General features: G+C 43.6%; 1 protein-coding gene across 1 annotated transcript; it reads left to right on the top strand.

Annotated features, from left to right (window-relative positions):
• Window positions 1-266: 266 nt before the first annotated feature.
• On the top strand, window positions 267-5,078 carry LOC123050686 (uncharacterized). The gene is made up of 9 exons (XM_044473443.1): window positions 267-532; window positions 1,216-1,265; window positions 2,516-2,594; window positions 2,701-2,823; window positions 2,958-3,038; window positions 3,450-3,683; window positions 3,788-3,883; window positions 4,021-4,162; window positions 4,645-5,078. The coding sequence occupies exons 2-9, from the start codon at window positions 1,255-1,257 to the stop codon at window positions 4,770-4,772; spliced, it is 894 nt and encodes a 297-aa protein (XP_044329378.1). The 5' UTR covers window positions 267-532; window positions 1,216-1,254; the 3' UTR covers window positions 4,773-5,078.
• Window positions 5,079-12,406: the final 7,328 nt, after the last annotated feature.

Here is a 12,406-nt window from a genome sequence, read left to right as displayed (position 1 = left end):
AGAAACTCAGAAAAAAAGAGGAGACTAAAGATAGGAAAAGATAGAAAGGAAATAAAAGCAACGCAAAGAAAGAAGGAAAAGAAAGAGAACAAAAGAAATAAACGAAAAGTCAGAAAAGAAATAAAAGGAATTTTCCCCTAGCATTTCTACTTGGCCACTGAGCAAACATTTGGGCCCAAAACTTAGCCCAAACTCCAGCCACACTCGTTTCATCCCCAAATTTTGGACCCGCCGCACATAACCCTAGCTCCCCTTTATACCCTGCCTCCTCCGCCGCCGCCGACCCCGATCTTACCTTCCATCGCCGCCTCCAATTATCAACCCTACCAACCATCGATCCCTCCTTCCCCTTGCGCACCTCCTCTCCCCTTATCCTCCCAACTTCGACCCATCCGAGCTTCCTCGCCGAAGCCTTCAAAGATCCTCCCACCTCCCTCGACACGTCCTCCCCGTCACCGAGCTCCACCGGCGTTTGAGATCCGCCTTCCACCCCGGTTGCACCCGCCACTCTTACTATCGTCACCGCCCCAAGGTAAGCTGCCATTTTTATTTCAAATTTTAATGCCTTTTGTGATTTGTGATGGTGATGAATGGTTTGTATGATTGTGACGTACGTCGTATATGCGAAGTGGTTGCAATTTTTTTCTATTGATTGCAAATTTGCATTTTCGGATGAAATGTGATATCATAAATGAGAAGAGAGATGAGGGAAAAGAGAAGAGATAAAAGGGAAGAGAGAAGAGAGAAAGGGGAAGAGGGAAGAGGGAGGAGAGAATAAATATGAGAAGAGAGATTGAGATTTGCTATGCAAATTTTGTATATGTGAAAACATCGTATGCCATTGCTAATGTTTCTATGTCAAGAAACATTGTATGACATTGCAATTGTTTCCTATTGCTATTTTTTATATGTAAAGAGACATGGTATGACATTACAAAATTGTCTTGTAAAGAAAATTTCACCGTACAATTTTGATATGTATGTGTTTATGTGTGTATGTGTGAGTTATGAAAAATGAGTTGTTTGGCTAAAAACCACTGTGTGTGTATATATTTATGTGTGTGTGTGTGTGTGTGTGTGTGTGTGTGTGTGTGTGTGTCATTCAAAACAATTTCTTTTTAAGTGTGATCTTGTTTTTTTGTATGACATGTCAAACTCTGTTGCAATGTAAAACCTTTGTGGTGGTGCATCTTTAGGGATTGATCGTTCTTGCAGGCCTTTCTACAGGAGAGACACCGGTCTTTGTCCCCGACCATGCTTCAAGGGTAATATCTCTGTTCATGTGTATGTTTGTTTATTTTTACATCACCTAGTCAAGTAACATAGACATATCCCGTTTTTGGAGAGTTATATTTATAAATATGCAAGTCTGTGCATATTTATAAAAATACTCTTTCGATTTGTTTATGATTTTTGGACAACGAGGATGTATAGATTGGGCTTGTTTCCATGCTCTCCTCCATTTCGAGACAAAGTTTCAATCACACCCCACTGTTGTTACCAGAATACTCATTATTTTGTCTTGTTGTCAAGATGTGTACACTGCTACAATGCTGCTAAATCGGCCAAATGGTTATTCAGTGCATCCGGGGTCAGTGATCACAACCCGCATCACTGGCCAGCCAACAACTGGTCTGTGATGACTCACAACTGATGGCTGGACCATTAGTAATTTAATTTAGAGGATATCACCACTAACCAGTACTTCACAATTGACCGGTCAGTGATATCTTTAGGAAAATACCCCAAAAATAGCAGAATCTCCATTCAAATACGAATAGTTGAGCCACATATACACACGCTTGTGTAATCAAACATACAACTAGGAATACTATATGAAGCACAACAAGAACATCAATAACATACAACTCGAACTCGAACATTATGAAGCGTGACAAACAAAAATATCACTAAGTCGTAAACTAACTCCCAATGTGCTCTGCATCGCTGTCGATGCTTGTGACCATCAGTTACCCATGCCTTCACACGATCTAAAAGGTTCATACAACCATGTAAACCTCTAATCATGAACTTCAAAATTGAAATGATGAGCTATAGAGAATACATTGTTAATCAATAGAAAGTTAAATAACCAAGTTAAAATGAATGAATTGTGTGCACATGTTGACATTGAGTAAAACCAAATGAACATACAAGTGATATGGCTATTACAATTTATAAGTTTGATAGGACATACAAGTGACATGATTGTTTAGTTTATAAAATGTGACTAGGGTCAAAAGATTGTCATATTGCATCGCCTCTAGAGGTCGCATACGTACATTGAATTAAGATGAAACAAAAACCGAAGTTGTTCAACTTGGTGAGCAGAACAAGTTTCTTGTTGGGCAATTTTTCTTTTAAATCCATGTTGAGGGCTGAATAAGCGACACCATACACCAGACACGTATCACACAGTGTATGGAACCAGGGGATTGTATTCTAACTTTGGAGGTTGCATATCACCTCGGATGGAGATGGCCCATAAACTAATGTTGATGGTGATGTCCGACAGAGAAAAGCAAGGAAAGAGGTTGATGGCTGCAGAGAAACCCATCATCAAGGCACATCACCTTGGCAATGACAACATCGAGGTGCGTCTCTTTTCTCCCATGTTGTTTTGTTCAGGTCTACTTTGTTTCCAAGTTAGTATGAGCAACATATACTGAATGACCTCTTCGTTCTTGCATGCTTTTATAGTACTACACATGTCCTATTACGAGCATGATGTCCATGATGAAGAACAAGGTCACGCAATACCGCAGGTTCGAGAAGCGCGTGATCAAGGGGAGGTCAACGTGTGGTGATGTGAAGACACTACAGGTGAGCGATGGATTATGTGTGATACAGACTTACATAAATGTTGTTGATGGTGTGTCATACAGACTTCATAAATGTTGTTGATGGTGTTGAGATCTGAGGTGTGAACCACGGTTGTGTTCTACTTCTATGTTCAGGGCAACTATAGCTGGATCCCGGAGGGTTGGGCGATGGAGATAAGGGCTGAAGGGGAGGGGGTGAACAAAAAAATATTCAAGGTATGTAAAACAAAAAAAGCACTCTTGTTTAATAAGTTTCCATCATGCAGTGAATAGCTAGATTATGTGGCTAGCCTTGGCAAACTATATTGTTTGGACACTTTTTGCAATAGAAAATGTCCGACATTTCATATTTCATTGTGTAGAGCCTTATTTATACATTCATCCAAGAGGTAGTAATGGTTACAACCACGACGATGACATTGCACACATACACCTCTTTTCTTTTTCTAAAAAAAATGATTTGGTATAGATGGATCATTGTATTTAGTTATATATGTGTGAGAAATTAAATGGCTAGATAATATACAGATATTTTTATATTGGAATGCGTCATTGGTCAGATGAGAACCAAGCAAAGAAACTTGTTCATCTAAGCAACTCACTAAACTTGAACATACCCTGATGCAGTTCTTCGTCCATAAGTCCTCCGGGGTGCGATTTACAAACAAAGATGATTTAGAGGCCTTTGAAAAAATAGTACGAGTGCCAAAGGTGCCACTGCCATCCAAAGAAGATGGGTCTAAACAAGATGTGTCTAAAAAAGACGTGCTGCTCTTTGAAGAACCAATAAAAAAGAGGAAGACCCCCAGAGCCTGCAAAGACCCAGACGCAGTAGAGTGCGATACGAGCTCTCAGGATAACGTATGTACATCTCTACATAGCACCACATACATACATACTTCTAGTGTGATCTTAATGCTACACATTCTCAAGAACTGGCTAACATTCAGTCTTATGTATTATAGATGATTGCACAGCTTGACTTCTATACTGAGCGTTTATCCGCTGGATGGGTGAAGGAAACCTACTTCAGACCAGGCAAGAAAAATAAGAAAGACACGGTATATATAAACATGTCATATTGGCCTTTTTTTTTTGTTAAATATGCATGCAAATTGCAAACACACGCTGTGCTTATCCATTTTTCTTCATTGGTTTCAGTTTTCTATTCTTTAATTATCCTTTTGGTCTTCTGCAGTATTTTACCGCCCCTTCTAGTTCTGAGTATCTCGTGTTCCGTACGAAGAAGGATGCAACGAAATACTTCTGGACTGGAGAACGTCCTAAAGATTCTTGGAAACCGACAAAGAGTGTCACCAAGAAGTACAAAGACTTGATTGGTAATTGTTGCTCCAGTTTTTTCACCTACATTTCTGAATTTTCTGACAAAGTTGAGACAAGATGTATCTAAAGTTCCCACATAATTTAATTTCGAAACTTGATCCATATATAAATAAACAAAAATAAAAATGATGTGAATAGTGCCAAACATATAATATTCACAACAAATCTGAACTGTGTACTTTTATCATGGCTGTTGCACCATGTCTCAAGGTTGTCTTTTCTACATACAAAATATTTCTTTTAGATTGTGCGTTTGCTCTTAGTAGATAGTGCAGAAATACCGTCAAGGAGGAAACATCAGGAAAAATGATGATTTTTTGGGAGCACGTATAGGACGTGCACTCAGGCACTAATAAGCTCATAGCTCATCCTTCTTTTTACAAAATTGCTTCCATTTCATTATTCTTTCCCCTCTTTTTTTTGCGGGAGATTTCATTATTCTTTCCATCCTACCTATTAATTTGACTATTTTTTACAGTTACAGATGCAGATGAAAAAGACCTAGATGGTCAACATGAGCCCAAGGAAAAGAAGCCTAAGACTACAAGCACCGAAGCCGACGAGGCAATGACCTGCTCACATGCTAGGCTGCTAGGAATCTGCTAGGAATCAATCAAGGCCAAGAGAAAAATTCAAGAAAACCAGAGTGATCAATGGCAGCATTTTTCGGCTTAAAAAAAGAGAAGGAACACTGCCGCTGCGAAGCTATTTCCACCTTGTGTTGTAAACTTAATTATATGGTGGGTTTGTCGTGAAACTTGCAACCAAAGGGGACAGTGGTAGGAGGTTTTTGTCCCATTGTCCGACTCCGAGTATGTCCTCGGTGTGTTGAACCTGTTTCCTTTTTTCTATTTTTGCTTTTGTGTTTTACTTCCTGAGAACCTAGCCTTCCTAGAATTGTGAATTGTTTAATTCGTGCCGAAATATATTTGGATTTTCTCTGATTTTACTCGTTTCCTGAACTGTAATCGTCTATACGGCATTACATGGCTCTGGTTCTGGCAGACAGGTAGGTTGCAACAACGAAACATCATAAGCATTTAGGCATTAAGGAGCTCAAGCTGTCGATCAAAAGGAATTGTGTGTGCATTTATAATTTATATGGATGAGTGTATGTATGTGCGTATGAGTGTCTATGTCTGCACTGCGTTTAAGAGAAAGTAGTTTTCCATTTTGTCGGGTGTGATTATGACATACAACACGCCAGCAGTATCTTGGTTGTGGATGCGCACTAGCTTTTCAGGCAGATAAAAGTTCCAGCCGCCACAGCTCTCCTCCTCGTTTTCCTGCCGACCGCTACCATAACGACGACCACACGTCAAGGGCATGTGTGCGTGTGTGATTATCTCTGCCAGAATGAAGGTGAGCGCGATCTTGATCTTGCCACAGTACTCCTCCTTGACGACCTGGTGCACGCCCGGCGGCAGGCTGCACTCCTGTAGCACCGTCTCCAGAGGGATGCTCAGGAAAATGTTCAGTGCATTACATACATGATACATGTCAGTTCAGAACGCTTCGAGGACTATGACACTTCTGGCATCTTGTTCTTATGAGAGTAGAGGCTTGTGTGTGTCTGGTTAGCTACTGAAGAAATCGGAGTCGCCAAGGCCCTTTGCGGAGACAAGCAGGACCTCTAGCTTCATGCATTGAACGAAGGGAACTTGGGGTAGGTGCACCCATTTTTTCCCAAAAAAATAACTCTAAATATGGTCGAAAACACGATTTGTTTTAACAACAAACCTGGTCAAGCATTACACTCGCGCATTTTTTTTACGAAGAAATGACTTTTGTGGTATTGTTGGCGGAAAAAACAAAATCAACACACATTACTGCATAGCAAAAACAAAACAAAGTCAACTATCCACCTACATAGCCCATCTTCAGTAAAGGTCGCACACACCGACAATCATCAATGAACTCTTATATAGCATTACCCTCATTGCTTGCTCCTATTTTCTTCGTTGTTACTCGACAAGCCGACCGGTGATAACAGTAATGTTGCCAGTTGCCTCGATTGTTTGACCAATGACTCAGGAAGGCAAGTCTGTGTGCAAGAAGGTTCTCTTATCTCTAGGTATCCTCCAAAAGAAAATTTAGATTGAGCTTGAAAATTCCAAAGAATGAAAGGCAAGGCATGCAAACATTCATTTGTGCTCGGCATTACATAGTTTAATGTAACATAGTAATTGTTGGGGAACGTAGCATGCAATTAAAAAAAATTCCTACGCTCACGCAAGATCTATCTAGGAGATGCATAGCAACAAGAAGGGGAGAGTGTGTCTACGTACCCTTGTAGACCGAAAGCGGAAGGATTTGATAACGCGGTTGATGTAGTCGAACTTCTTCGCGTTCCGACCGAGCAAGCACCGAACGTACGGCACCTACGAGTTTTGCACACGTTCAGCTCGATGACGTCCCTCGAACTTTTGATCCAGCAAAGTATCGAGGAAGTAGACGAGTTCCGTCAGCACGACGGCGTGGTGACGGTGATGGTGAAGTGATCCGTGCAGGGCTTCGACTAAGCACTACGAAGATATGACCGGAGGCGTAAACTATGGAGGGGGGCGCCGCACACGGCTAACAATTGTTGGTCTGTGTTCTACCGGTGCCCCCCCCCTTGTATATATAGGTTGGAGGGGAGGAGAGGCAGCCAAGGGGGCGCCCCAAGTAGGAGGAATCCTACTTGGGGTCCTCCCAATTCGGCCTCCCCCCTTTCCTAATCCTGTTCGGAATAGGAAGGGAAGAGGGGGAAGGGGGAATCCTATTCCCTTTTTCATTTCCTTCTTCCCCTTTCCTTCTCCAATTTGGCCAGCCCATATGAGGGGGGGGGGCGCACCAGCCCCTTTGTGGCTGGTGTGTTTCCCCTCTTGGCCCATAAGGCCCATATCTTTTGCCCAGGGTGCCCGGAACCCCTTCCGGTGACCCGATAAGTACCCGGTGCATCCCGAAACACTTCCGGTGTCCGAATACCATCGTCCTATATATCGATCTTTACCTCTCGACCATTTCAAGACTCCTCGTCATGTCCGTGATCTCATCCGGGACTCCGAACAACATTGGGTCACCGAATCATATAACTCATATAATACAAAATCGTCATCGAACGTTAAGCGTGCGGACCCTACGGGTTCGAGAACTATGTAGACATGACCGAGACACCTCTCCGGTCAATAACCAATAGAGGAACCTAGATGCTCATATTGGTTCCTACATATTCTACGGAGATCTTTATCAGTCAAACCGTTATGACAACATACGTTATTCCCTTTGTCATCGGTATATGTTACTTGCCAGAGATTTGATCGTCGGTATCTTCATACCTAGTTCAAGCTCGTTACTGGCAAGTCTCTTTACTCGTTCCGTAATGCATCATCCTGCAACTAACTCATTAGTCACATTGCTTGCTAGGCTTATTATGATGTGCATTACCGAGAGGGCCTAGAGATACCTCTCCGATACTCGGAGTGACAAATCCTAATCTTGATCTATGCCAACCCAACAAACACCTTCGGATATACCTGTAGAGCATCTTTATAATCACCCAGTGATAGCACACAAGGTATTCCTCCGGTATCCGGGAGTTGCATAATCTCATAGTCGAAGGAATATGTCTTTGACATGAAGAAAGCAATAGCAATAAAACTGAACGATCAACATGCTAAGCTGACAGATGGGTCTTGTCCATCACATCATTCTCCTAATGATGTGGTCCCGTTCATCAAATGACAACACATGTCTATGGTTAGGAAACTTAACCATCTTTGATTAACGAGCTACTCTAGTAGAGGCTTACTAGGGACACCGTGTTTTGTCTATGTATCCACACAAGTATCAAGTTTCCGGTTAATACAATTCTAGCATGAATAATAAACATTTATCATGATATAAGGAAATATAAAATAACAACTTTATTATTGCCTCTAGGGCATATTTCCTTCACTAATATACTTTATTTTTACTATCCTCAAATGTACCTTAGGTTTAGAATAATGTGTATACTAAAAAAATGCCTTTTATGGCAGTGCCTAGGCCTTGTACAATAATAAAATGGATCAACCTTAAATGCATAGCTTTAATCATGGGAGATATCACACTACAGAGTCGGGCAGGAGGGAGAGAAGGCGGGGACGAAATGAGAGGTACAGAGGGAGAGTAGAGTTGGACAAAGGGAGGGCAAACAGACACATGAGGTAGGTGAAGGGATAATGACAACGACAGGGGGAGGAACCCTATGACTAGGATCAGGGTTGGTCCTTGTATACTGGGCCCTGGCCAAAACAAGAAGATGGGCCCTTATTCATACAATAGTGATTGAACAAATATCTAGTGTAAATATCATCTTCATGTTGTCTCCCCATTGCACATTCATCGTCATGCTAGAACTCATAATTGTCTAATTGTTTTGCAGAAAACAATTGATTTATAATAGGGCAACTTAAGTTTTCTTGAAAAGTGTAAGTTGCACTTTTTCCACTTAACTAGAAATGTGCACGTGGAGCTAACTCTTGTTGCAAATCAGCGTTAGTCAATTCTTTCAACAAACCAAATCAGTGACCAATTTACAAGAAATTATAGTGTCATTGTTTTGGGAAACAAAAGATAAGAGGATAAAGATTGTCTTCATGGCATGTACTGAAAAAGTTCGTAATTTATCATGCGAAAGTGTTATTTACTAAAAGAGACATTTTACCACAAAACCCGTCCTAACAATATAATCCTTCTCCATAGTTTATTCGGTTTGTGCTTACAACAAAGGAATAAAAACAACAAAAGGTTCGGATTTAAACATAGAATTGCAATCTATATGAAGCAGACTACTTGTATAAACCAGGTCGTCAACAAACTTATGCCAATAAGGATCATGTGAGTAAGAAACAAGGTGGATGAGCCAAATATTTCCAAATGGGGTCTCAGGGGTCAGACCTACTCATCCACATTGTAATTTTGGGCTTCACCTACCCAATACCACTCTAATCCAAGTAACAAGAGCACGCTAGGCTATCATATGCACATGCACAAGGATGCCCCTGGATGCTCGCCATGTAGCCATTTAGTTTATTTAGCTCCTCGGCAGGCCTCTTCCTGCTGAAGGAGCGGCTATCGTTGGTCTTAGCTTTCGTTGCCATCACGAAGATTTCGCCTAACCTCGTATGAGGTCCTGTCCATCACTGAACCACCGAAACCCTATAGAAATTTTTTCTTGAAACAAACTCAGGGAAGAACCATCAGAAAAATATCTAAAAAGTAATCAGGAATTTGAAAGATTGCAGTGACAGATTATATGTCCTAGGATCCAAGTGGGAGGAAGTCAGGTCCGCTCCCTCAAGATGCAACGGGCTGAGGAGATACTGAATCCACATCATCGACATGCTCCATGTTGCCAGATCCGAGTGGGAGGAGGTTGGATTCGTTTTGCCAGACCATCATGGGTGGCAGACATATTGGATTAGCGCCTTCGTCCTAGCATGTGCTGTCACCTCCCGCAAGCACCAAGAAGACGTCGTCATCTAGACCTAGTGAAGGGAGGTAGGGGATGATGATTCGACTGCACCGCCATGAAAAGAAATGAGAGGGGCAAAGTTGCGGCTCGGGCCCTTGTGTGGTTAGCAAAGGAATGGAATCGGAGGGTGATACGTCTCCAACGTATCTATAATTTTTGATTGTTCCATGCTATTATATTGTCATTCTTGGATGTTTTATATGCATTATTATGCTATTTATATCATTTTTTGGGACTAACCTATTAACCTAGTGTCCAGTGCCCAGTGCCAGTTGCTATTTTTTCCTTGTTTGTCATTTACAAAAAATCAATACCAAACGGAACGAAACTTTTTAACGATTTTTCTTGGACAACAAGACACCTAGAAAGCTTCGGGAGGAGGCCACAAGCCTCCTGGCCGCGCCCCGGGGGGCGCCCTCATGGCTTGTGGGCCCCTCGTAGCCCTCCTAACCCTAATCTCAGCTCTATAAATACCCAAATATTCCCCTTACGTCAGAAGGCACACCAAAAGTACTTTTCCGTCGCCGCAAGCTTCTGTTCTCGTGATATCCCATCTTGGGGCCTTTTTTGGCACTCCGCCAGAGGAGGATTGGACCACGGAGGGCCTCTACACCAACCTTGCCGCCCTTCTGATGATGTGTGAGTAGTTTACCACAGACCTACGGGTCCATGATACGTCTCCAACGTATCTATAATTTTTGATTGTTCCATGCTATTATATATTCTGTTTTGGATGTTTAATAGGGTTATTTATACACTTTTATATTATTTTTGGGACTAACCTATTAACCGGAGGCCCAGCCCAAATTGATGTTTTTTTTGCCTATTTCAGTGTTTCGCAGAAAAAGGATATCAAACGGAGTCCAAACGGAATGAAACCTTCGGGAGCGTGATTTTTGGAACAAACGTGATCCAGAGGACTTGGAGTGGACGTCAAGCAACCAACGAGGCGGCCACGAGGCAGGGGGCGCGCCTAAACCCCCCCAGGCGCGCCCTCCACCCTCGTGGGCCCCTCTTGGCTCCACCGAGCTACTTCCTCCTCCTATATATACCTACGTACCCCCAAACCATCAGAGGCGACCACGAAAACCTAATTCCACCGCCGCAACCTTCTGTACCCGTGAGATCCCATCTTGGGGCCTTTTCCGGCGTCCTGCCGGAGGGGGCATCGATCACGGAGGGCTTCTACATCAACACCATAGCCTCTCCGATGACGTGTGAGTAGTTTACCTCAGACCTTCGGGTCCATAGTTATTAGCTAGATGGCTTCTTCCCTCTCTTTGGATCTCAATACAAAGTTCTCCTCGATTCTCTTGGAGATCTATTTGATGTAATCTTCTTTTGCGGTGTGTTTGTCGAGATCCGATGAATTGTGGGTTTATGATCAAGATTATCTATGAACAATATTTGAATCTTCTCTGAATTCTTTTATGTATGATTGGTTATCTTTGCAAGTCTCTTCGAATTATGAGTTTGGTTTGGCCCACTAGTAGAAAAAGGGTCATCTGTCCAGGTTGGTAAGGGCCTTTTGTCCCGGTTGTTGAACCGGGACTAAAGGGTCGTTACTAATGCCCTAGCCCTTTAGTCCCGGTTCTTACACGAACCGGGACAGATGGGCCTCCGCGTGGCCGGTGTGGCGAGCCAAGGCAGGAGGGCCTTTGGTCCCGGTTGGTGGCACTAACCGGGACCAATAGGCATCCACGCGTCAGCATTTCAGGGGCTGAGATTTTTGTTTTTTTTTTGAAAGGGGGGGGGGTTGGGGGTTTTGGGGGGTTAATTTAGGTGTTTCATATATTGTGTTAGCTAGCTAATTAATAGAGAGAAGTGTCCTCTCTTATCTCCGTGCTCGGTCGATGCTACGTACTATATACGTATAGAGAGGACTAGACACGCTAGCTAGTAAGCAAATGAAGGAAACAGAAGATTGTCATGAACATATGCATACAGAGAGAGTGATATCGACCTGTTGGGGATCGTAGCAGAATTTTAAAATTTTCCTACGCTCACCAAGATCCATCTATGGAGTATACTAGCAACGAGGGGAAAGGAGTGCATCTACATACCCTTGTAGATCGCGAGCAGAAGCGTTCCAATGAACGTGGTTGATGGAGTCGTACTCGCCGTGATCCAAATCACCGATGACCGAGTGCCGAACGGACGGCACCTCCGCGTTCAACACACGTACGGTGCAGCGACGTCTCCTCCTTCTTGATCCAGAAAGGGGGAAGGAGAGGTTGATGGAGATCCAGTAGCACGACGGCGTGGTGGTGGATGAAGCGGGATCTCGGCAGGGCTTCGCCGAGCTTTTGCGAGAGGGAGAGGTGTTGCAGGGGAGGAGGGAGGCGCCCAAGGCTGTAATCCTACTGCCCTCCCTCCCCCCTTTATATAGGCCCCCTGGGAGAGGGGGGGCGCCGGCCAAGACCCATCTGGATGGGGGGCGGCGGCCAGGGGGGACACTTGCCCCCCAAGGCAAGTGGGGCGCCCCCCCCCCCACCCTAGGGTTTACAACCCTAGGCGCAGGGGGGAGGCCCATGGGGGGCGCCCCAGCCCACTAAGGGCTGGTTCCCTTCCCACTTCAGCCCATGGGGCCCTCCGGGATAGGTGGCCCCACCCGGTGGACCCCCAGGACCCTTCCGGTGGTCCCGGTACAATACCGATAACCCCCGAAACTTTCCCGGTGGCCGAAACTGGACTTCCTATATATAATTCTTCACCTCTGGACCATTCCGGAACTCCTCGT

This window comes from Triticum aestivum, chromosome 2D (assembly GCF_018294505.1).
Source record: "Triticum aestivum cultivar Chinese Spring chromosome 2D, IWGSC CS RefSeq v2.1, whole genome shotgun sequence".
NCBI classification, from domain to species: domain Eukaryota; kingdom Viridiplantae; phylum Streptophyta; class Magnoliopsida; order Poales; family Poaceae; genus Triticum; species Triticum aestivum.
The sequence above is the reverse complement of the archived record's forward strand: the minus strand, read 5'-3'. Positions and strand labels throughout refer to the sequence as shown.

Coding starts and splice junctions, on each gene's coding strand:
- LOC123050686 (XM_044473443.1), top strand. Junction 2,824..2,957: donor GTGATGTGAAGACACTACAG/GTGAGCGATGGA, acceptor TTCTATGTTCAG/GGCAACTATAGCTGGATCCC. Junction 3,884..4,020: donor AGAAAAATAAGAAAGACACG/GTATATATAAAC, acceptor GGTCTTCTGCAG/TATTTTACCGCCCCTTCTAG.